At 39.5% G+C, this 26,155-nt stretch overlaps 1 protein-coding gene across 3 annotated transcripts; it reads left to right on the top strand.

The window, feature by feature from the left end:
* The first annotated feature begins 1,445 nt into the window (after window positions 1–1,445).
* On the top strand, window positions 1,446–25,785 carry tfg (trafficking from ER to golgi regulator). Of its 3 annotated transcripts, none has more exons than XM_020712911.3 (8): window positions 1,446–1,643; window positions 5,479–5,692; window positions 5,793–5,876; window positions 8,667–8,813; window positions 11,914–12,078; window positions 12,160–12,306; window positions 24,482–24,568; window positions 24,668–25,785. In XM_020712911.3, exons 2-8 carry the CDS (start codon window positions 5,509–5,511, stop codon window positions 25,087–25,089), a joined length of 1,236 nt encoding a protein of 411 aa, XP_020568570.2. In that variant the 5' UTR covers window positions 1,446–1,643; window positions 5,479–5,508; the 3' UTR covers window positions 25,090–25,785. The 3 variants fall into 3 exon arrangements, with proteins under 3 accessions (XP_020568570.2, XP_023806514.1, XP_023806513.1); XM_023950746.2 differs by having other exon boundaries at window positions 1,447–1,643; window positions 24,671–25,785; XM_023950745.2 differs by having other exon boundaries at window positions 1,527–1,665.
* The last annotated feature ends 370 nt before the right edge of the window (window positions 25,786–26,155 follow it).

Raw genomic sequence — 26,155 nt, 5'->3', positions numbered from 1 at the left:
TGGGTGTGTTTTAGTAAAGGCATCATTTTTGACTCTCAGATCAGTTGCACCCCACAGCTCAAGTGGTTTAAAAGGATAGATTGAAATCCTTAGAAGGAGCTTAAATTTGTAGCTTGTAGTAAAGGTGATTTTTTTTTGAGAAAAATTCAAGATGGGGGGGCCTCTTATTGAGGCCAAAGGTCACCAAACTTTGGTCGTGGTCTTATCCTGGTGATGTGTCTGGGGGCTCTTCAAACAAGTTTTCTTTTCCAACTTTGTGGGAAAATGTGAAATTTGTCAAATTTCACAATTTTCTACAAGATGGCCACCAAGCCATCTTTTTTTGTTTTACGGTTTCTCCTGCTGTGATGCCATTTTTCCCCGGGGAAGGGTGGATGGTTTCGCTATGTCAAAAATTCATTTTCACTAAGTACTAGGTGTGTGCAGGTTTTTGAGAATGTGGCTGGGACAACTTTTTCGCTTAAAGGCGCAGTAAGATAGAAAAATTGCAAAAATACAGGCTTTGCAAGCCAGGACTTCTGTGGGACATCAATAAATTGTAAAAACCAAAAGTTGCATTCAAGATATGCATATTATTGGAGAGGTGTTTGTATTTATTCTTAGGTCTACAGCAATTGACAGTGAGAACATGTTGTTAAAGCTTACATGGTATTATTAAAAATAAATTAGGAGCCAAACATAGCAAAGTGACTGTAACTAACATGCATACTTATGGCTGTGTTTTGAATTAGTAAAATGCAAACACGGTCGAGAAATTATGTCATGTTTAAAAAGAGACAATTTGATGTTTTTTTTTTTACGGTAAACCTCCTTGGCTAGTTGTAAAAATGAAGAATTGAACAGGATTTACACTATAAATGGAGAAAAAACGCATAATATGTTTATTTTGAGTGCCCAGAAAGGCCCCTTATAAATAAAATTATTATTATTATAAAATAATTTCACAAAAGACGATGGAGGGGGAAATTTGCTCTTAACTATATTTATGAATATATAATCAAATAACTGCGTTAAAAGGTACCTATGTACTCTTTTTTTTTTTTTTTTTTATTGAACAATTGCAACATACAAAACAAGAAAATACAACAATTATGCACATATAATGTACAATAGAATTCTGAATACAGAACAAACGTGTTGCATTCATTAAAAAATACTAATTATTAATAACAAACACAAAAGGGAATAAGAAATAAAAAGAAACAAAAAAATAAAGAGAAAAGAGAAAATGCGAGAGTAAATCTATGTCAGCAGTCCAAAAGAATTACAGATGCTAAATGTTTTTTGAGCTTTTGTATTTTTTGAAGCAGAAATTAATTTTAACTAACGCTGCAGTTCCAGTTTGAACACAAAGAAATCAGGTATTTTATTGGAAAATTTTCTTTTGTGTTTATGAAATTTAGCCAGCTATGTACTCATTTTTACAATTGACCCAGTGCTGATGTTTGATAAACTCAAACGCAGGACTTTGTTCCGCCCATCTGCGCCTGCGCGTCAGGAGTGCCACGTACTGGTTGACGTTGACAGTCTGGAGGCCACTTCCTGATGCTGCTCCCCCGGTCTAGCTAGGTTAGCTGAAAGATTTGGCTTTCGCGGCCTGGCGAAACCTTGGAAACACAGCGTGGTGAAACGTCTGGTGATAGGTAAAATACGCTCTTTTGTTAGGTAATATCAATATCTTGAAAGCACGCCGGTATGTCTGTCTGCTAGTTTGGTTGCCAAAAATGAAACTTAATGGCTAACAGTCAGTGCACCAGCCCAGTAAGTGCTGAAGCTAACGCTACGTTTATGCATCAAAACAGGTTTACAGGTCAATTCGATGAAAAGTTACGATTTGGAAAACACAATACGGCTTTTTAACATTTAACTAGTAGAGATAAATTTGAATATTTCTAACCTTAAAAAAAACTCACCTAAATGGTCATAATGTGCGGGGTCAGCATAGTTGACCCACAGAACAAAGTCTAGTATTGGACTATTAGTTAACTTAACCCAGTCATTTTTATGCTACGCTTAAACTAAATTCATATTTTAAAAAGCTATAATCCATGTACAGTTTTCCTCTGAACTTGCAAGGCTAATTGCATAATTTCTGAGAGTTTCGTTGTGAAACACCCAACCACCCTCCTGGACCGTTAACATGCTAACCACAGGTTGTTTACTAATTTACAATAACCGCACAGCAAAGCCGCAGTAAACATCATCAACAGTTTGATTTTTGGGCCGCTTGAATTGGTTTGGCGCAGCCATTCCCGCTGGGAAAGAAAGTGTCTATTGCCCTCAATTTCTCGGTGACTGAGCTAAACATTAGCTACCACACAATCCTTAGCATCTGGCTAATTATGCATCTGTTCAGGACAGCCAAGCACGAAGAATTCCCGGCATTCATAGCTGTGTATTGTTCAGCTTAGGGCATCAAGTGGTGATGCCACAGCAAAATGCAAAAGGAGGCAGTGATTAAATGCTTTTAACAATGACTGCTAAATGAAGCTGAACAAGCACTCTTATTATCTTATTGTTTATGTTTGGTCATAGTCTACTAGTAGATCTAACTGTAGACTACAGTCAACCACATCATGGGGTTAGATATGACCTGAATACTTTGGAGCTGCATTTAATTTTAATCTTTCAATGTGGGTCACTTGGAACGTAGAGAGCTACAGTTCATAGAACCTATGATCGACAAACTTTTTTTTCTTGAAGATCATTTTATTTGGAACTTAAATGGCTGTCTCCGCACCTGCCATCTGCTATCCTATGTTCTATACCAGCCGACTGCTTTAGCTTTTATTCATTTATTCTGTTTTTTCTCGAAGACCAACTCTGATCAAAATTGTGTTTTCAACATGCTCTAGTGTCTTTGACATAGAGTCTTTGTTTTCCTCGTCTGAGCTGGAATCTGGATCTAAACTGAACAGCTGCATGGCTCCAATATTGCTCACCATTTTTGGTGCACCAGTAATAATATTTTGGGGTTGTGAGGGGCTGTAAGCTAGTGGGAGAGCATGTAAATAGATGGGTTACAGGAAGCGGGCCACGCCAATTCGCAGGTGAATTTCGAAAGAACTCCCGCCGCTCTATAGAAACTATGTCATGGAAAACCACATGATTTTGTCTTTTATTTGGCTAAAAACAGTATTTGGCTAAAAACAGCACAATCATAGTTAAAAGACCAATGGGAACACTGTGGAAATAGGTCAAAAGAAGATCTGAGTTCTTTAAAATGGACAAAATCCCAAACTGTAATATTTCAAAATGAAGCATGCATTTGTTTTTTTAATCTCTTTCAATCAATGGTCTATTTTGTTACATTTTAACTTTAAAGGCTACATTAAAATTAGGGCTGCACGATATGAGGAAAACTTGCGATATGCGATATTAGTGATCAATATTGCGATAACGATAAATTTGCGGTAAATAAACAAATAGAAAAATAAACAAAAACATCATTCCCATTTCATTGCAACAGTTTAAAAATTATACTCCAATTGACCTTCATCGACATGGGGGACAAACGTCAGGGTGGCTAACCCTGGTCCTCAAGAGCCTCAACCCTGTCTGTTTTCCAATTCTCCCTAGACTGCTCGATAATGATAACCAAAATCAGGTGTGTTCAGTCAATCAGGATGTGAAATCACTTGAGTCAGCCAATCAACAGCAAGCTGGTTAAGGAGAGCCGGAAAACAGGCAGGGTTGAGGCTCTTCAGGACCAGGGTTAACATAATAGGCCTCCATCTGATTGGTGAACAATGGGAAGGCGTCCATCTGATTGGTCAAAGCATAAAGGGATTTATTTGATTCGTTAAATGCTTCAAGCTGCTAGAAGATTGTTTTAACACATTTTGGGTTTGCGATTTATTGCGATATTCGCAGTCTTTTGCGATATGCATATTGCAGAGCTGGATATTGCGATAACGATAAATTTGCGGTATATTGTGCAGGCCTAATTAAAATGCACTTTTTATAAACGATGTAAAACAAAAGCAGTGCCAGAGGGTTTGCAAAAGTTCTTTGTCTTCAATCTTCAATCGTAGAAACAAACTTAACTTTAAACATTAACTTGCTCAAATAACTTTGAAGCAAATGTTCTGTTGTTATTGCTGTAAAACTTTGGATTTTTTTTACATGTTTATAAAAAAAATAATGTTCAGAATAGAAACATTTAAATGACTGAAAAATTAAATGAATGATTAAAAAAATTAGAAGTGGTGTTTTCTGGCTGTCTCATTGACTGTTAAATTATGGTACTTAAATTTGTAGTAAACTGTAGCAGAGCCAATCTAAAGTTGTTGTTTTTTTAACTAAAATTAATCAAAAGAAGAGAATTTTTTCCCCCTGTTTAATCATGGGTGCTTTGTAATTTGTGTGAGATGCATTATGGGTACTTTTGGGATTTGTGCAGCTTTTGGAGAGATGCACATGGTTGTATTTGTGTTTTTTATTTTATTTTTTTATGAAGAGAATAAATGAAATAAAAAGTAAGAAAAATAAAGGCTGCTTGCCCAAAACATCACTACATGTTCCACCTTCAAGTTTTTGAATTATAGAATTATTTTTGTTTTCTGTGTTTTACTAAGTAGTAGACTTAGTATACCTTCATTTAACTAGGATTTTTAAAGGAGATTTTTTATTTTAAGTTATAATTTAAGATTTAAGACAGATATAGAGTCAAATTAGGATCAGCTTAAAGTTCATAAAAAACTAGAATGTAAATTTGAAGAAAATAAACAGTTTTAAACTTTATGTAAACTTGAAAGAAATATATAAAAAAATAATTATAAATTATTAAAAGATTTAAACCTAAGACTGTTACAAAAAAGTTTATATGTTTTTTCAACTCTTTCTGTTTGTTTCTTCCTCTTTACTTTCAGTTTTCTGTTTTCTGACTCAGTTCAGATCAGGGACAGATGGGAAAAAAAGTTGAAAATAAAATAAAAAATAATTTCTGGTAACAGTTTTAGGTTTTAGATTTTTCTTTTTTGTCAAGTTTTAAATTTTCAATTTTTTTTCAATTTTTCAATATTTCTTTTAAGTTTAAAATATTGTTTTTTCAAAAGTACAAATGTATTTTTCCTATTTTCAATAATTATTTCAAGTCAACTCTAATACTTTTTTTTTAAATTTACAATGTCTTGTTTTCCCATTTTTAATTTTCTCCCTCAAATTCACAATCTTTTTTTTTCATTCTCTTAAGCTGATCCAAATTAGACGGATTTATTTACACAAGTGAGCTTGTATTCTTTAATGCCATGATTTAAAAAAGACTAACTTGGAGAAGTCATAAAACATCTGATTATATTTCTAGAGCTTAAGTTGTGTTTCAGTTCAATCGTCTTTAAGTTGTTTGATGTAAATAAGCCGTGGTGGTCATATTTGTCTGTTTCTTTTCCTTCTAGGCTAAGCTTTAAACTGCTGTAGATGAAGAAAGAGAAACAAAGCTGTTATTCAGAACTTTTTCTGGGTTCTTTGTCTTCTCAGCAGTGGGAGCAGAAGAGGTCAGACGGCACCATGAACGGCCAGCTGGACCTGAGCGGGAAGCTCATCATCAAAGCCCAGCTGGGCGACGACATAAGACGCATCCCTATCCATAATGAAGACATCACATACGACGAGCTGGTGTTGATGATGCAACGCGTCTTTAGGGGCAAACTGCAGAGCAGCGACGAAGTTACCATCAAATACAAAGATGAAGGTCGGTCAAAACCCCAGCCGAGCTTTGCTTTTGTCTTAATGCAGAAAAGTGTGGTAACTATGAAATAAATCATCTGCTTTTACTTTTTGCATGTCTCCAGATGAAGATCTCATCACCATCTTTGACAGCTCCGACCTGTCTTTTGCCATCCAGTGCAGTAGAATACTCAAACTGACTTTATTTGGTAAGATGACATCTGTCTCTTGCTCCTGCCAAAGCCTTATAACATTTTTTTTTCTACTCTTAAAACTCAAACATATTAATAAAAATCTTTTTTGACAAAACATTTGAGTGATGTTACAGCTATGAAGCTGAATTTTAGCCTTTTATTCCAGCTGTTCCAGTGGCTGGTCACTAGAGGGCAGTGTTTATTAGAGCAAACTTCTCATCTCCACTCATAATAAAGGTTTTTCTCACTTCCACTGACCAATACAGGATCCATTTTTAATGTCACCTTGGATCAGCTGAATAAGCAAATAATGACGGTTCTTGGCATATTTTAACAAAATCATTTGTTCAAAATAAAGTATTTTAACTTGATTTAGGCTATTAGCAAAGGCAGTGGGGTTCAGATGTAGCTCCTAGGAAAATTAACAATCAAATGCAACATTTCTAACATTTTCAAACACTGCTGAGGTTGTGTGATTTTATAAGTATCTTTTGGAAAAAAGACTTGTAGTTTGTAAGTCATTCCAATTGACGAATCTTTGTCATCCGTGTGGAAAAATAATCTTTAAAAACCATAAACTCGATTTGGTATTCAAGCTAGGACATCTTGAAGAGTTTGTCGTTGCTTCCAGGACACATTTAGTACAAATCTTAAGCTCTGACAAAATAAATTATCATTTTTTTCTAAACTCTGTCTCAGATCTGAACTGGCTTGGTCTTTTTCTAAAAACAGAATAAAATAAGAACATAAAAAGAAAGATGCAGAAGAGAGATGAATCAATCAAGAGTTTTGGCTCAGCATCACATGCTAAGACTTTATGGAGATTATGATGTCCAATATATGCTGAGATTTAAAGGCATGCAGGATGTCATGATGGCCTCAAACGCACAACTCTGCCTGCATTTACCAGCCTTCCTTTGTTCTGCGTCCTGAGGTCGGATAGAAAAAAACTGCTGGCAAAAAGTTCTGTGTCTCTGAAAAAGTACTTTGTATACAGATGGTTTGGAGTGATTTACTCTCTATTGTGGGACAGACTCCAGGGTGCCAAAAATGACACAGAATCCTGTCAGAGAGCTTTTTTATTTGCTCCTCAAGAACTCCAACAATCTGCTTTAGCTTTTTCCAAGGAGTAGATTTATTCCAAAAATATAAACGGATGATAAGAATCGTCTGAAATCCATTAATGAGCAAAATATGCTACGACTGGTTTGTTTATTGTTTAAATTCTACACATAAATGTGGGTATAAATTGTTGGAAAACTTCAAACATTAGGCATTAAAACTTAAAAGAAATGTCAATCATCTATAAAATGACAATTAAAAATGGGAATACACAGTAATCACACCAACGTAATGAATGACCTGAAGACTTTATCAGCATAATAGTTGGTAAAGTTGATCAACACTTTCTCCTAAAGTGAGCTTTCACAGGTCTCCATTCACTGCAAAAAAGAATATATATTAAGAGGAAAATCTAGAAAATGTTAAAATGATCTGAAAATTGTACTTTACAAGAAATCTATAAAATATCAAAGTGTAGAAAAGAGGAGTTCCACAAGCGTTCATAAAGGGAAAATAGTTAACTGTTAAATAGAATTACTTCAAAGTGAATGTCATACATGTCATAAGCATTTCTTTGCCAGTTCTAAGCACATGGTTTGTATTTTTCCATGTACCTAATTGCAGTTTATTTTGACTACAGTGTCAAAATATGAGTGTAATAAGTGGAATCGACTCATTTTAGAACTAAATGTGAACAAAATGAGAAAACCATCTTAGCACAAGTTGGCCCTGTTTTATAAAACCTAAAACTAACACTTGTTTTTAAACTTACAAACTATTTTCCCCCCAAATAATGGAAATTAATACCACTCTAATATGTCAACATTAATTGAACTTTAAAATAATAATTTAAACCAAAGAATACAGCACAATTGCAGTTATTTTTGGGGACTTACAGCAAGTTTTTCTGTTAAGAGTTTGGAGCTAAAGGATTTGGATTAATTTTAATAATAATACAATTATTTCTTGATTGTTGATGTCAATCAGACAAAAAATTGCTGATTTTGAGAAAACTTTGTAAAGCTGTAGAGCAAAGAGAAGTTGAAACAACCTGTCAAATTTCTTAAATGTCTAAAAACAAAGTTTTAAATCTTTGCAAGCATCAAATAATTTTCATTGTTCCTAAGCTTTTCTTCAGGCTATTTAAGTTAAAGGGGCTTCAACTTGTTTAAATGTTACTTTGTTTTTCTGAAAACCCTTACATCCTCATGTTTTACAATGAAGTAAGAAACTTCAAAGAGGATAAAATGTCATCTGTTTACCTGTTCAATGGAAATGAGGAATGATCGGAGTTTAAAAGCGCACGAACTTTGAGTCTGGAGTCTTTGGGAGTCATCTGCCTGGGAAGATCAAATATGGACATGTTGCTTTAAATGTTAAACTGCTTAGATGTGTCTTTTTCTGCAGCATTTCCTCATTTCAGGAATGTTCAGGAGCAGTGATTAATCAAATTTAATCCAAATTAGAGAGCAGCAAACTTGACAAAGCACATGTGCTGATTGACTGTTTAATGTAATCAATAGATTGTTTGCGTGACCAAACAAGCCACATAACATCTGACTGAGAGTTGAGGGAGAAAAAAAGCAAACTCAACCGTTTCCGGTTTATTGTAATGACCGTAAAGCCAAAAAGATGGATGCAGAAATGGTTGTTTAAGATGCCTACAAACCATATAGACAGTTTTTTTTATTTAAATGTATTTGAAGTTTCTTATCTGGTTGTCATTTCCTCTTTAATCTGCAGTGAACGGTCAGCCAAGGCCTCTGGAATCGAGTCAAGTCAAGTACCTCCGCAGAGAGCTCATCGAGCTCCGAAATAAAGTCAACTATCTCCTTGACAGCTTGGAACCCCCCACAGAGCCTGGTCTAGCTGCTACTGCACCAAACGCCGGTAAGCATCTCTTCTCTGATGACGCCAACAGTCAGAGTACTTTTACTCTGCAGTTCTGAGATCAAACCAATCGCATCCAAAGACGACAGATGCTTGGCTTGTTTCTTTCTCCAAAATGAAGCTTTACCAGGAGAAAGACGAACAGGAAATAGAAGAATAAACAAGGCTAGTAGTCTTAGCTTGTGGTCCTTTAAACAATCATCGGTACTTGTACGTTAGCATCCCACAAATGCGTTTCACTAATGGGTATTAGAGCATCAACATCTGCTACTATACTGCTAATGATTTTGGTTAATGCATACCTCCCTTAAGATTCTTAAACTGAGGAACTTTCTCTGCAGTGACATTGATGGCATTAGAAGCAAAAGTTGGCAGATTCTCCCTTTAACCCTTGCAAGACACTAATGCACAAGTAGCCAAACATTCAAATCGTCTTTCTGTCTTAGCCTCAGACATTTTCCTTTTTCTGGATTCCTCACTCCTTTAGATTATGTTTTTTTTTCTTTTTCATTCTTCTCCAAATGCACGCCGCAGGAGAGCCACTTCCTCTCTCTGACTGGCTAGATTGTGGTTAACCAATCAGGGTTCACTTGAAGGTAAACTGACAGCCTCATTTTAAGGTGAACCAGAGTTGGCCTCAGTTGTGACGTTTCACACTGATCTCATGATAAAAATCTGGTTTGGATAAATGCTTTGCTATACAGTGATCCCTCGCTATAACACGGTTTACTTTTCACGGTTTTGCTACTTCACGGATTTGCATCCTGCATTGTGTTCTGCATTCTGATTGGCTAAAAAGTCACTCCGCTTCTTCTCTACCTGTGCGTCAATAACGTTGCAGTTTAATATGTACACGTACGTAAATCAGCTTGCCAAATTTACAACACGTACGTGCAAACTCTCTTGCAATTTCGAGTTTCTCTCAAACCCATAGAAAAAAGAGCAACAACAACTGTCAATCACTATGTTCTTCTCCTGAACAAACACAGCTGCACCGCGGGCTTCAAAAGAAGAAAACACTGCAGAGCGGAGTCAGGATGCAGCGGCTCAGTCTGAAGATCAGTGAAATACACCTGAGTCACTATTTGTCCAACTGTACTTTGTATTTTTTTTAAATTTCATTTTAATTTTTCTCCCGTTTAATTCAATTACTCTCGGGTCGCGGTGGGCGGGGCTAATCTCCGCGATTTGAAGCCTTCTGTTCACATTGATGATTAAAATTATTATTTGACAGTACAGTACAGAAGTTATTTGTTGAAAAAAATGTTTCTAAAGTACTTTTATTTGAGAAACAAATGCTTGAGCCTGTAAAATGGTTTGTTCTTTCTTTTCAATGTATAATAGAGTTTATAATTGTATAATACTTGTTAAAAAAATAGAGGTTTCTACTTCACGGATTTTGCCTATCACGGGTTCTTTTTGGAACCTAACCCCCGCGAAAAACAAGGGTTTGCTGTACTGTGTTCACATGATATATCGCTGTTCACCTTTCAAGGTCTCAAGGTTTGGCACATTTTTACCGCAATTTTTGCATGTAATACTTTTTCAAAAGCAGTCTTCTGCGTCCTGATTGGATGTTGACCTTGTCAATCTCCTCCACGGCGTGCCGCCTGTACAGAATGCACATTTATATTAATCTTTTATCACAAGCAGATCTTTGCTTTTTTCTATAGAACTGGACATATTTTTCCATGAAGGCTTGAACTTTGAGTTTAAACAAGACAGAAAAGTGAAAATGTTCACGTCTGTCTGAGAAAAGCGTATATGGTGTTGTGAGAAGTTTTACAGTTCCATAATCCTACTTTGCGGATTTCCCCATTCACTGATTATTTTTAGAACGAAACTCCTGTGATAAACACTTGAATTATTTTGACAACATTGAAGTCCATCATCTGCCTCCAAAGTGGGCAGCATTTCTAGGATATGAATCAGCAGAACACGTCCTCTCTGCTTGCATTTCAACTCTTGCATTAGTGCTGCACTTGGTTTTTGCCTTAAGAACCAAAATTGTGAAGAAAAACTCATAAGATCCTCTGCTAGTTTTTAGTTTGCTCAATAAAAACAGAACAAGGGGGAAAAAAACAGCCACAACTGTAAAAGCTGAATCCCATATGGACTCTGGCAGCACAACGAGACAATTTATAAGAGCAAAAAGGAATTAAATGGATGTAAAAAGAATATTTGTCTGCAAAGATGCACTAACTTTGTTACACACCACTTCAGTCCAGTTCAGCTGTGGTCGGACTCGCCCAATTCATTTCACGGCAGGCAAAACTCCCTCATCATAGACCCAAATATCAAAGACCAGAACCTATTTCAAAGAATTTTGACCATTTTTAAAGAAAAATAGTTATTGTTGCTGGATTCTATTCTGGCAATATATATTTTTTTCTCAGCCACAGATCACTGACTGTATGTGAGAACTGGACCGAGTTAGTGCAATAGAACATGACTTAGTTCAGGTTCCAACCAAATAAAGTTAATTCAGTTGCCTTTCTTTTTGTGATTTGTCGATAAGCAGCGATCGGTCCAAGTTGGTTGAGTCAGTATTTAAATGCCAACCATCTCATCAATCATTACGCATTATGGAAAAAATCCCATGAAAATTATTAGGATTAGGAAGAACGTTAAAAAATTAAAGGTAGCAGAGCAAGAATGGTTATTCTGACGAACAAAATGACAGAGTGACAGCTGTTAATTTCTATACAGAAATTATGGGATTTTGGCTTCTTGTACCCACTCGGTACTTCCTGTTTAGAATGCCGGGGGGAGGGGTTGCTCAGTCCAGCTCTCATTTACAGTCGGTGATGCCAATTAGAATGAGAATGTCATGCTTGTTTGAGCCTTCATTTCAGCAGTAAAATTGATGAAACGGTCACACCCACATGCTGGAGCCAGTCAGAGAAGAATAGTTTTAGTTTGGGGTTAAAGTCATTGTATTTGGCCTTTTGAGTTGGTTTTACTTTTATCAAAATGTTTACTTTTACTCCTTTGCATCTCAGAAGTCTAATGAATTGTTTGATGGTAACCCATTGAACATTTTGGAAGTCTTTACTGCAGTTTTTTTGATCTGTTTGTGTCCCATTTGTCTTGTTTGTAGAGTCAGTAGATGGGCGTGAAGGTAAAGTCATGGCGGCCGACCCCTCAGTGAAAGGCCCCCCCGTCAGTGCAGCCAGCATGTCGGCCTTTGACCCATTGAAAAACCAAGATGAGGTCAGCAAGAATGTCATCTCTGCTTTCGGCCTGAGTGAGGACCAGGCTCCAGGTACTGGGAGCTTCACCATCACAAATGCACAAACGCACAGGCTACAGCGATCATGTTCTGCTGTTCACCTGTCACCCACAGCTCCCCCTGCTGTTGCACCAGAGGAGCGCTCTGCAACCCCTGACAGCATCGCCTCATCCTCATCTGCTGCACCTCAGCCGGGAGTCCCCCCCCAGCCACAGCCTGCCTATGCTGGAGTACAGCAGGGACCGCCTTCTGGGATGGATGGTGAGCTGGTGCAACCTAAACCTGCTTAACCCAGTAACACCAGGGCTTTAGCTCCAGGTTACATTCTCTCGGCTACTCTTCAACACAATTAACCCATTTCTAAAGAAAAGGAAAGTGGACTTGTGCTTAGGGCTGTGACAATAACCGCATCACCGCATCACCGCGGTGATGACCTCATCACCGCGGTGATGACCTCATCACCGCATCACCGCACTTTTTTTTTTTTTTTACGTTTTGCATATGGTGCGTTTGGAACTATAATAAACACATTCATCTTTGCTGATAATTTCCTTTTTATGCTAGTCCTGTGTTCAGACTTTCTTTCTTTCTTTCAGACTGTTGTCTCCTTTTCTCCCACCGCGCGTGCTCTCAGTGTCTGCCTTCGCGCTGCAGGTGGCACGCGGCTCCGTTTACCCAAACAGGCGCGCAATTTCAGAAGCACACATCCTTATTTTACACCAGAAGTTTCCGTCTCGTGAGGAAATACGATAAATTTACTGCTTTCTAATTATTAATTTTCATTGTATTCATTTCCATTACAAGCTGCGTGCGTTCCTAAGTGCGCGACACGGCCGCCCACCGGAGGATTCTGTGTTTGGGGGGGGTGTAACTGTCCTCCTTCAATCCGTAACACCAAACAAGAACGCGCACTGTTAGATTTCCATGAAAATCACCACATGTTTTGTTTGGGAACTATTTTTTGCAGACGTTTCTGTATAAACAAAGGCGGAGCAGTTAACCGCGACACCGCGCCCCCTGGTGGTTCATCACCGCGGTGATGAAAAATTCGACACCGTCACAGCTCTACTTGTGCTGATTAGCAATACTTTATAGCAGTGAAGTGTTTACACAATCAAAATAAATCGTCTGATTCTGTTGTAGATAAAAACAGCTTTGGGCTGTTATGCATTACTTCATAAAGTGTTGTTTATAAAGTGTAGCATATCGGCGCAAAGCCGCTTTTTTCTGCTACAGAATCCATTTGGATTAACTTGTTTGTTATTTAGATGCTGCCTGCAACATCTCCAGTGTTAAAGGGTCAATGCAGTAAAAAATACCTGAGCCATCTTCAGGGTTAAACTGGCATTAGTATCTGAAGAAGCAATGCAATTCTAAACTCTGATGCCAAATGACGTGAACAGCTAAAAACCTGCACAGAGTTCAGTGCTTCTCGCATAGCAACATGTATTTAGTGTGTTGTAACTTTGGCTTATAATTAGTCAGGGCTCCAGACTAACTTTTTTCACTAGGAGCACAGTGGCCCCTAACTGAAAATTTTAGGGGCACAACCAGAAAATGTAGGGGCGCATACCGTAAATCAACATTCTAACCAAATCTACTAATTTCCACTGTATTACTAATAAATACTTTAATAATAGATGCAGAAATTACAATGTGCTGTTTCAAATTCAGTGTCACATTTTATTCTGCATTCTTTTGAAGATGCAACAAGAAGGTAAACTGACAGCAGCATCTTTGTGACACCAAATAGGTACAGCCAAGATGCACAATAAGTGTGTTTGAGATCACCCAGGTGAACTCAACGCTGCGCAGATCACCTGGTGTGTGACATATATTTTTGTTTTTGCTCCAACATCAACTGTCAATCATCACAAAATATTGCGAGAAAGGGGTGGGAGCAAGGGGCAAACCTACCCGGACACAGCTGAAAACTGAACTGACTGAAAGCTGCCCTACAGACTACAAAACAATGCATTATGGGACATGTGTCCTGATGGTTTTTGTAGTGGAGTGATTAATTAAAATAATTTAAAATACCAATTCATTAAAAAAGGCTATATAGATCACAAAACATTAAAATAATCATAAACTAGAAGGAGCTGCATTTCCAGAAGAAAATGCAGGGTTGAATGCTGTACTGCTGAATGAAAGCTGAATTAGCTGAAGAAATAACTGAACTGTACTGGAAGAACCATGAAAAGTTAAAGGTGCAAAAGTCCTAGCAGGAATAAGCTGAAAAAGTTGAACATTGTAATAGTAGAATGGCTGAAATAGGTCAAAATTTGTAGGACTTAAGCATGAAAGCTGAAATTGTTGAAAAAATGGCTGAATTGTTGAAAATTTGAAGATGTTGCTAAAATGGCTAAAAGTACTAGCATTGGAATCAGCATCATCAACTGAATCCAAAAAACACATTGTTTGAGAGTATTATATTGGTAAAAGCTACATGTTATAAGTTGATAGAAAATCCACTTTTTTCAAAATGGCGGCTTTTCTATTGATTTTATCTCCATAGCAACCATTTTATGTTTGGGTCGCCTGGAGATGAGGAACAAATCAACGTCGGTTTCAGATGAATCGGAAAAAGTAAATTTTTGGACGTCCTTAGCAACGAGGTTTGTTTGCTAACCACGCCCACATTCCTTATATGTCCAGATCCAGTGAATTTCAATATGTTCAGTTCCAGCCATGGATGAAATTTATTGCAACATTTGCTTCAGATTTTGTCAAAAAATGCCCACCAAACAGTAGGTTGTGTTGCCATCCCATAATAATTTCAAAACGTATGTTGAAGTCCAAAGCCTTGTGAGCATTTCAATGTCTGAACGGTGCCTCTAGCTGAAAGCATGTTAAAGTTGTAATGCTTGAAAGCAACAAAGGTTTTCAAGGATTCTCCATGTATTTAAATGAAGAAAAAATCTTGGAAAATCCTGGAAAATCTTGGAATATCTTGAAAAGTTCAAAGATTTGAAAGACTAAAAGTCGTAGCTGAAAGGAATAAGATGAAAGGGTTGAACATTGTAATAGTAGAAGGATTAAAATACGTGAAAGTTTGAAGAAGTTTAAAATTGCCTCACATTTTGGCACAAAATGGCCGCCAAACTGTAGGTGGTGTTGCCATCCCATAATAATTTTGAACTTTATGTTGAAGTCCAAAACCTTGTGAACATTTCAATATTTGAACGGTGTCTCTAGCCAAAAGAATGTTAAAGTTACAATTGTTTAAAGAAGCAAAGGTGTGGCCAATGGAGCAAAAACATTGGAAAATCTGGGAATATCCGGGAATATCTGGAAAAGTTCAAAGATTTGAAGGACCAAAAGTCATAGCTGAAAGGAATAAGATGAAAGGGTTGAACATTGTAATAGTAGAATGGTAAAAATAGGTGAAAGTTTGAAGAAGTTTAAAATTGCCTCACATTTTGGCACAAAATGGCCGCCAAACTGTAGGTAGTGTTGCCATCCTATAATAATTTTTAAACCTTATGTTGAAGTCCAAAACCTTGTGAACATTTCAATATTTGAACGGTGTCTCTAGCCAAAAGAATGTTAAAGTTACAATTGTTTAAAGAAGCAAAGGTGTGGCCAATGGAGCAAAAACATTGGAAAATCTGGGAATATCCGGGAATATCTGGAAAAGTTCAAAGATTTGAAGGACCAAAATGTCATAGCTAGAATAAGATGAAAGAGCTGAACATTTTCATAGTCGAACGGTTAAAATAGGTGAAAAATTGTAGAAGGAGTTTAACTGTGAACTTCTGAACGAAAAATTCTCCATGTATTATAATGGAACAAAAATTCCCGGAAAAACTGGAATATCTTAAAAAGTAAAAGGATTTGAAAAACCAAAAGTCATAGCAGAAAAAAGGTAAAAGAGCTGAACATTTTAAAAGTTGAATGGTTACAAACGGTTGAAAATTGTAGAAGTAGTTAAACGCCAAAAAACGGCGGAAGATACTATAAGATACGATAATAATAAATAAAGAGAAACAGGAAAACAAAGGGTTGAATGCTATACAGCATTCAACCAAATATATAATAACACAGATCATACTAAGGGGGAGAAGAATATTAAAACTAAATTGAATGTTAAGGACAACTCCAATTTCCTGTTCTCCTTCAGTCTTGCTGCAGATTTGCTTTCATCTCACAGCCCCCCCGCCTATTGTCCCCAACGATCCAGGCGAGGTGCTGGTTCATCTCAAACACGTCTATCGTTGCATTTTCCCCACGTATTTTCAGTGAGTCTAAAACTAATGTTGTTTTTGCTCGAGCGTGTTTAAAGTTCAAGCCCCGTTAGCTGTCACGCATGTAGGTGTGGGACATTTATTCTCCTCAGCTGACCCGACTCCCGCGGGAGCGGTGAGCTGCCCTAACAGCCGTGCAAAAAGCCTTTGATGCGCCGCCGTAACCGTAACCAAAACCTAAACCTTCCTCCGGTTCTGTGTGACCCAGAGAAAAGTTCAGCACGGACTGCATGTATTTAGAAAATTACGAGCGAATAAATACGTTCTAAAGGAAAGTAAGGAACTCCTTAATGTGGTCCGGGGAGGGGGCTGTCAGGTTTCCTGCTTTCAAACCCTGTCATTGTCACGCCCCCCAAGAGTCATTTACCCCACTGTGAAGGGAGACCCCTGCTTCAGTTCATTTCCTTTAAAAAAACGTCAGTGTTTGTAACATGGTTAAGTTACAAACAGCTTCGCACACGACAAGGAAAAAGTGTCTTTCATACAAACTGGCGGGCTGCAGTAACATTGAACCTTCATATTAAGGCGGGGACCGCAAAATATCATCTTGGGGGCCGCAAATAGCCTGCGGGCCGCGAGTTTGAGACCCCTGCTGTACACTCTGGCACTGGTACACTAGCCGCAGGTCGAATCAATAGTTCGCTTGCTCATAGCTCAGACGCACATATCAGGTTGTGATATTTGTCTCCATTTCCTTCCCACAGATGTTTACGTGCGCTCGATTATCTCTAGGCCCCTCCCCCTTCACGCATTTTAGCCACTCACAGTGGCTTTCCCTATTCTTCTCACACGCAGTGGGCACACACAGACGGGCATCACGCAAGTGTGCTCGCGTTTCATGAATATGTGCGCGAGTGTGTGTGTCTGCCTGCGTGCGTGTGCGCTCGCGTCTCATTGATTATTTCATTGATCATTGACGTGCCCCTTCCACGTTTGATGTATAAAAATACGGAGGGTGGGGGAGGCAAATTTACTGGTCGCACATGTGCGACTGGATGTAAAATTCAGTCGCACACTCTAAAATTTTGGTCACAAAATGCGACCAATTGCTCGCAGTCTGGAGCCCTGTTAGTCTTAGGCTTGCACAATATACCACGTAATTTATCGTTATCGCAATATCAAGCTGTGCAATATGCATATCGCAAAAGACGGCGAAATTTGCAATAAATGGTTGCCTTAAATGTGCCAAAACAATCTTATGGCAACTTGAGGCATTAAATAAATCATATAAATCCCTTTCACCAATGGGATGGAGCCCTTTACGTTGTTGACCAATCAGATGGAGCCCTATTATGTTAAATGTTTGCCTCCTATGTTGACGAGGGTCATTTAAACTGTTGCAATGTAATGGTAATGTTGTTTTTGGTTGTTTTGCTCTTTGTTTTCTTATACCGCAAGTTACCGTAATTTCCGGACTACAAGCCGCTACTTTTTTCCTGCGCTTACAGTCCTGCGGCTTATTCAGTGACGCGGCTAATTATTGGATTTTATTGGCGGCCGCCGTGTACGTATTTTTGGACACAGTGAATAGTTTGAATTCTCTAACATCAAACACAAGTCATTTGTTTTTCAACACACCTCTAAGCAGCCAAACAGCATGGACTTGACTTCAGGTCTTAGACACTTCAGTCATGGTTCAACAAAACGAAACACGCATGTCCAGCCGCATCCCAGAATCCTTTGGTGCCATTAGACCCAACGTGCACGTGATCGCCGCTACAATATGATGAAGCTTTCAAGTTAAAAGCAATCGTTAAAAGCAGCGTGAAAAAATCACCAACGGGTTTGGAAAAGCCGGTCAGCTGCGTGACGGAGAGAACAGCGCATGCTCAGGAGTGCATTTACCTCTGAGTCATAGTGACTCGGCTGGCTGCACGTAAATATGTGGCAATAATATCAGCCTTTATTTTGTCGGGACACGACTGGAAACACAAATTGACGTGGTCGTGTTAACGGTTTCTAAGGACTGAGCAGAGATTTGCATTGAAACGCTCACAGCCTCCGTGTGAGCTGGAGACTGCGTGTCGTGTGAGCTGCGGGGCCGATGGCAGTCTGAAGGCTCCCACACGTAACAACGCATCCGCTCCTCATACACAAAACGTACAGTATTAAGTCCGATTGCTCTGCACAGACACGATTTGCTCCGTTCACCGGCGCAATGGGGACGAAGCGCTCCTCCCTGTAGCCGCGCTGGCCAGAGCTGTCGGAGTAGATAGGAAGGGGAGACAAGGAGCGCGCGGGAGCGCGGAGGCGTCGAGCCATTCTGCAGGCTGCAGCCAGGGCTTACTCGAGGCGTCCGCGGAGCAAGTGTTTGTTGTGGAAGGAAACTTCTGACCCACGCGCCGCGAGGAGGCGCGCGTATCGCGCTGAGGCGCGCGCTTTTCAGTCGTCGCTGCTTTATTTTACTAGTGTGTTTTTTAAACAGCCCTGTTACTCCCATAACGCTGCCGCGACACAAGCGGAAGGAGAGCTTTACCCGTTCACCCCTCCATGCACTGCTGCTCATTCTTAAACACGTACAACAGTATGGCGAGCCGGGCGTTGGCCCCGCCTTTAGCCCCTAAGACTCATGGGAAATGGGGGATCGGGGATGTAAATTTCCTCATCATAACTGAGGGATGTAATGTTGATTATATGGTTACTGTTTGTAATTTTATGTGTGATACCGAGATTGTCAATAAGTTAAAAAAAAATAATAAAAATAAAAACCATAACTGAGGAACTTGTGAACAGAATAGAGGTGCATACTGTTTGGCAGATGCAGATAGACTCAAAGACATGAGCCTGAGGCAAAAATGACTCCACCCACTGTGTGCTAATAAATCACACTTACACTCTGAGTCAGGAAGTGATCCGTCAGGATGACAATGTTGCCTAATTCATGCGGCTTGTACCCCGACGCGGCTTGTGTATGTCTAAAATTAGTTAAACACGTGAAAATGGGTGGGTGCGGCTAAAAATCGGGTGCGCTTTGTAGTCCGGAATTTACGGTATATCATTATCGCGTTATTAATCTTTAATATCGCATATCGCAAGTTTTCCTCACATCGTGCAGCCCTAATTAGTCTAAAAGCTTATTTCTCACAATAGCTCCTCCCACTGTGTTCTGATGACGAAAATTAGGATATTTATATAAAATAAATGTACGTAATTTTTTTTTAAATGACAAATCGTTCAAATGCAATGCATTGTGGTCTATATTTGCCAATCTGATTTTTCGCAGAGACTTCAGGGAAATTCCAAGGCCTTTGACTTTTGGAAATGTAGATTCAGACAGCTCCTGCTAAATGGGGAACAGCCTATATACTGCAACAACCAGGGAAGTTACACAAAGAAGAACTTAACATCTACCAGCTAAACATCTCTGTAGGTCTCTGTTGGAATCATTACATCATCTAATAAGCAAATTACAAGTTAGGATACTAAGAATGAAATTTAGGCTGGTACAGGCTAAAAGCCATGTTTCTGGTTTCTCTTGATTTTTTTTACAGTAAATTGACAGCAATAGTTGAAAAATAATTTCTTGGTCATTACCCACAAATCATTGCAGTAGCTCCTTTGTTAAAACTAGGACTCTATCTGTTTGATCTCCTCTTTAACTATATTTTTCCATTTTCTGCTATTGCATAGGAATTTCTGTTTTATTATGGTTGCTTAAAGCTAAATTAAAGCCAATGAAGGCCAGTCAGTCAATAAAAAGGTAAAAAAAAAAACCTAAGCATATATTACCTGGAAATGTGTCCAAAAGCTTCCGTTAAATGCATGTTTATGTCGCTTTATACCATTAGAATGTTGCTGACAGGATTTACAGGGAGATGGTACCAATTTCACCTTGTTGTTTGATGCTGACTCATTTTCCGTTGCAGTTCTCGTAGCTCACCATTACTGGAGCAATTAAGCTAATTAAAGCCACCTCCCACCATCATCATATCCCCCTTTGCCCCCTGCGGCTTGTTAGCTGTCTTGAGACCACGTTAACAGTCTAAGTGCAGTTTAGTGTATAGAATGTGTAGAGTTCTATTAGGATTCAAAGCAGGCGACCTCCTCAAAGCTGATGGTCTCTATGCAACACAAATGTTTAGAGCATTAGACATCAGGCTCTAAGATTGCCTGATGTCAATGTGCCAATAAGATTGTTTTGGCACATTTAAGGCAACCATTTATTGCAAATTTCGCCGCCTTTTGCGATATGCATATTGCACAGCTTGATATTGCGATAACGATAAATATGCGGTATATTGTGCAGGCCTAAGACTAACAGGGCTCCAGACTGCGTGTCTAAGGCCAGGCTTTTTTAAGTAAAAAATGATTCAATGAGCATTTATTACCATCCACGTACAATATGCCTTAAGCTTCCAACAGGCTTTCATTTTTCCTGAGTCTCAGATGACCTAAAAGTTCCCTTTGTCATATTCACAACAATTTTGGTGCCTTCATTGTTATCAACTAGGGCTAGGTTGAAAAAAATGGATTTATCGATCTTAATCAGTCCAAGCTTTATAAATCAATAATCCGTGCATAAAAGTAGTGATCAATCTTTTATGCCTTTCCTTTTCCGGTGATCTGACGCTACACTCGTGAGATTTGGTGAGATCAAGCTTTAAAACAATCATTGTATACAATTGTAAAACTGCTAGACCGTTTTACAAAAGGCAATTGGAAGGTTCATGGAGCAGTACTAATATACTCTGATACATCTAACGGGTCATGTCAACAAGATATAAACGTTATCTGCCATATGTAACTATACAAGTCAGTCAATTTTCCTTTAATTATTGATTATATTAATTTCGCTATTCTCGCTGAAGAGGGGAAGTCTGTCTGACTATCTGACTGTGCACGGGGGGCGGGGTAGTACCAAGCAGGTAGAAGGAAGAGAGCAGCATAAGCACACGGAGGGGTCGTGTCTGCAGCCGTGAACGCCGGCAGAGTCAGTGGCGATCCCATAGGGGACATATGAGCGCCAAAAAAAAATCATTTTATCCCCCTAGACTAAGACCACCCATTTCCGCGTAAAATGAATTAAATTTGCGTCACTATCCTGTCACCTTGCTGCTGCGATGACCATATGATGCGGGAGAGAGGCGGGGGCGGGGCTAAGACTCACCACTTATGACTCCAGACCCACAACAAACTAACAGCTGCTTCCTGATAAAACATAGTTGTCATCCATAAAATTAATATAATTTATTGGGTTTACTGGATTTAAAGAAAAATAAACAGAAAGCAGTCTGCATCAAAGTGAATTTGTTTCCATCATCTTCATCATCTGAACTCTGGTGTTTTACAGACAGAAAAGTCTATTCAAGGTTGTGGAAAATGGACAAAAGATCAAAGGAAACATTACGCTCATAAAGAATACAAATAATTAAACAAATAAGTAAATATCCTGACAGCATTTTGAATCAATACAAGTATTGCCAAATGAATTATCACAATATATCGGCAAAAACATTTTTCTAACACACCTAGTGTTGCGGCTCCCTGTGCTTTTATCTCATTGGGAAACTGATCCAAATGGCTCTTTGAGAGGTTCAGGTTGCAGACCCCTGGTCTAGCACATCCACGTGCATTCCAGGGTTGTACTGTAACATTATCATGTATAAAGTAAATGTTTTGTTAAAAAAACAATGCTGTTGCATAATGAGGAAATAAAACCCTTTATGGTCTTAATTTGTTATTTATTTGTTTATTTTTCGTCCTCAAAAAGTATCGATAAGAGTATCGACACCGCAACTCCTGCTGCTTCATCAAAAAAAAATTCCACACTGTCACAACTCTATTCCAAACAGTGCCTGTAACACGGCAGCAATATGGTAGTACCAGCACTAACAGGGCTGGTTAAAAAAAAAAACATACCGGTAAAAGTCACTGAGAGCAGCAGTAACTTGGCACGCGCCTCTTGTGCACTGAAACCATGGAAGTCCTCCTCTCAGTGTCGGATTGGAATGGCATCAGACATTCTTCGCCACACTCTCTGTGTCTTCTTCGTTGTTGCTGTCAGTGTCACTCTCATCCTGAGGCAAATTCTCTCCTGAGCTTGTGCTGTCCTCTCCGTCACGCAGCAGACCGGCTTTTCCAAACCTGATGGTGGATTTTTTACACTGCTTTTAACTTGAAAGCTGTTCATATGCATCCTTGACACATATACCATATTACCATATTCCCCCTGTCTCGCTCTTTCCTTTCTGCTCGAACGCCCCTAGCCGTCGTTAGAAAAAAAATGCATAAAAAAAAAAAATTAGAAAAAATGCACAAATTAGCCGCATCATTGAATAAGCCGCTAATATGAATATCTTCAAAACATATATATATATATATATATATATATATATATATATATATATATATTATTGTTGTGTTCCTATACAAACATGTGTAAACGGTGTAAACGGTGTAAATAAAAAATTGAACCGAGTGGATCGAAAGAATAGAAAATAATCATGAATCAAATCGACGCAGGCTCTGGTGAATTGAATCAAATCGATTCTAGAATTTATTGGTGATACCCAGCCCTAGTGGCGACACCATCCAATGAGCAGTTTTTAATGGAATTTTAATTCAATTCACTGACCAGGAGCTTCATGTATAAAAAGCCTCTTTTCCTTGGAAATAAACGTACCTAAAACGTCAACGTTGTTCCAGACGGTTCACCTCTGTGCTGCACTAAAGTGGAGCAAACCCCAAAAAGCAGAGATGTCGAGCAGCCTCCCACCCCCGTTCCTGATGGAAGACAGATGATGAGAACATTGGAGGAAACCAGTTTCACACACGTACCTCCTCTCAATGAAGATGGCAGCACACTGATTAAAAGAGATAACAGATGAACACCGCATTATTTCACAAACTACACCTCTGAGTCTTTAGTTTTCAGGTCTTACTTAAAAATCCAAAAGATTTCCTTCTGTTTGTTAATTATCTACAAAAATGCAATTTATACAAAATGTTCCTATTGGCGTTTACCTGAGGGTTTCTATACGTGGTGGTTCATTTTAGTTTCTCCCGACACTGTCATCCATGAGGTCTCAATAAGGTGGAGTTTGTGCAAAGTCTGCGGGATCCTTCAGCAGTCAATGGGAGGATGCCATGAACGCCTGATAAAAGGCAACACGCACAAACGTTTTAGACATTACTGTTAAGCCCGTGAGACGATGCTGCCGGAGCTCAACAGCTTTTCCTGGAAATTTGGAAGCATTTTGAGAATTTTTCTGCAAAACTCACATCACAGAGATCAACTCCTTCCATCTGTCCACGAGGGTTTGTGGCGCGTTGCGGTCAGAGGTCATTAAAGCCGTCAAAAGCAAAATATGAGCAAACGCAGGATCTGGTGATGCAAATACAGACTCATTGTTTTAATAAAGACAAACCTCGATTTATTTGATGGTTTGCATCCGTTTTGTGCTGCCTAGCCTGAAAGCTAGTTAGAGCCTGCTTTTTGAGTGCTCTGACTTTTATGCATTTATTTTCTGGTAAACCTGTTTTCTGAAATGTCCAGATGCTCAGGTGTTTCCAGAGACTCCATCTCCCCTCTCTTTTTCACATGTGCTACAGGTTTATGGAATCATGTGTTCACTGATGTCTCCCAGCATCTTGTTCAGTTCCTTTTTTTTTTTTTCTTCCATTTAAAAAAAATGTAAAAATGTATAACATTTTCCAAAGGTTGGTCTGATTCCACAAACTCCCAGAAGGCACGATGCCACTTGTGTAACTTTTCTGGATTTGGTATCCACTATACCGCCACTAAGCTACTCATGCTAGTCAAAGACCCTTTAACACCGGAGCCATCGCTTCAGTCTTGACGCTCTTTGAATTTTACACTAATAATGTCATTCCAACAGGTTGTGAAGATGATAAAAGCTGCTTTGCACTGATGTACGTCACTATACAGTGGTGGTGTATTTAATGTAAATGATTCTAACTGGAAGAGTCTCAGCTTCAGAATCCATTAGAATTGCATTTATTGCATAAACCGTTGAAGAGTTACCATAGTTCAAAGAGCACCTTCCGGTGTTGACATATAACGCTTCAACCAGGTTTTGAAGCAGAGAAAATAAGCTTCCCGCCTTTTTGCAGCACTTTCCGGTAGGAATGTATCGGTGCAAAGCTGATACGAAAGCTGCTTTTCTCCATGTCAGAATCCGCTGATTCAGGTTGATCTTGATGATGATGACATTTATCTCGCCTTTCAGGGCAAGTGTACCAACAGTACCAGGCTCCTGGGGGGTACCCGCCCCAGCAGCCAGGCGGCCCCTCGCAGTATGCGATGCAATATCCTGGTAAGAGTCCTGAGAAATGAAAACAAGATGTGGTTTTTTTTTATTCGATGATGTGTTCTTTGCTTCTTTAGAGTGATTAAGACCTTCTTCTTTTGTCAGCAGGATATAATCCTCAGTCAGGAGCCCCCCAGCCAGGACCTCCTCAGCCTGGCCCCCCGCAGCAGCAGCAACAGCAGCAGCAGCAGTTTCAGAACTACCCTCCCCCATCCTCCCAAGCTCCAGCTCCTGCTCCAGCCCCAACCCCTGGCTTCCAGGCAGGGCAGCAGCAGCCCCACCCATCACAGGGAGCTCAGCAGTATCCACCAGGAGCCTTTGCTCCCCAAAATTTTAACTCCCAGGTCTCCCAGCCTGCCAACTACAGCATTCCGCCCACCTCCCAGCCTGGCTCAGGGTACCAGCCCCGCCCGGGGTACACCCCACCCCCAGGAAGCACCCCTCCACCCGGAAGTGCTAACCCCTATGCCCGTAATCGTCCTCCGTACGTTCAGGGCTATGCTCAACCAGGCCCTGGTTACCGGTAAAGAAGAGCTTAGCTTTCACACCCTTAAACCCCCCCACCCTGTATGTGGCCGCAAACTGATTGGAGTGGGTGCAGACACGAGACCTACCCGGGCAGCCCCCCCACACCCCCTCATTCAAATATTAAGCCCGCAGATGAAACAAGCATCTCCCCCCAGTCTGATGGTTAGTGTTTGCTGTTTCTGCAGCCCGCCGCTCTGTTGTGTCTGCCCCCCCTCCCCCAGCCCTCCCTTCTCTGGTGTACTTTAGTCGTTCTGTAAGCTCACAGCAAGCAGACACGAGGAAGAAGTTGAATGTCCTCCTCATGGTAGGGTTTCATTATGAGCATCCAAGTCCCACCTCTGCTACAGAACAGCTGTGGAGGAGCGTCCACAACACACCGTCACGTCCAAATTTCCCCTTTATGTTTGGTTTCCTCTCCTTGATCAAGTTCACCACCTCTTTGTTGATGAAAGTGCCCGATGACGGGGAACACTAACTAAGTGATGGCTTATGGGAGGTGTAGTTTTGTCTTGAAAGCAGAATCTTTATTTTAATCTCAGCTTCTTATTGTGTTTCACTTTCAGTGCAGGTTGTTTTTCCTCTATCACCGGTTTTTACTAATATATCAAATCCAATTCCACCTTGAAGTGATATTAGTTGTTTATGTATAAACTGTAACATTTTTGTTCTTGAAACTAATAAATGATTGAAACCCAGTGGCAGTATGTTGCCGTCTCTGTTCTCCTGTGTCACGCCTACGTCGTATTTCTCCTACAATCTTCATCTGTGGTCCGTGAGGTCACCTCTTCAGTTTGGCTTTCTTCTCCCACTCCACCCGGATCTGGAAAATGGCGGTAATTCTGGGAATGCTCCTGCGTTTTCCTGCCTGCGGGTTGTGCTTGGCTGGTCATGGGAGTAGTTGTTTGGTCTTTAATGTCAAACTGCTTGAGGTAAAGAATTAGGCACACATGCTTCTTAATGACAGTTTAAAGAAGCCAGTGGGAGGAACGGCGTTCCACGCAGTGAGAGCCAAACCAAAGTCTGTTCACTTTGGCTGCCTTAATGGACTGTCTGATCAGCGGTTTG

The sequence above is a fragment of the Oryzias latipes genome, chromosome 21 (assembly GCF_053564925.1).
Source record: "Oryzias latipes strain Hd-rR chromosome 21, Olatipes_Hd-rR_3.1".
Classification (NCBI taxonomy): domain Eukaryota; kingdom Metazoa; phylum Chordata; class Actinopteri; order Beloniformes; family Adrianichthyidae; genus Oryzias; species Oryzias latipes.
The sequence above is the reverse complement of the archived record's forward strand: the minus strand, read 5'-3'. Positions and strand labels throughout refer to the sequence as shown.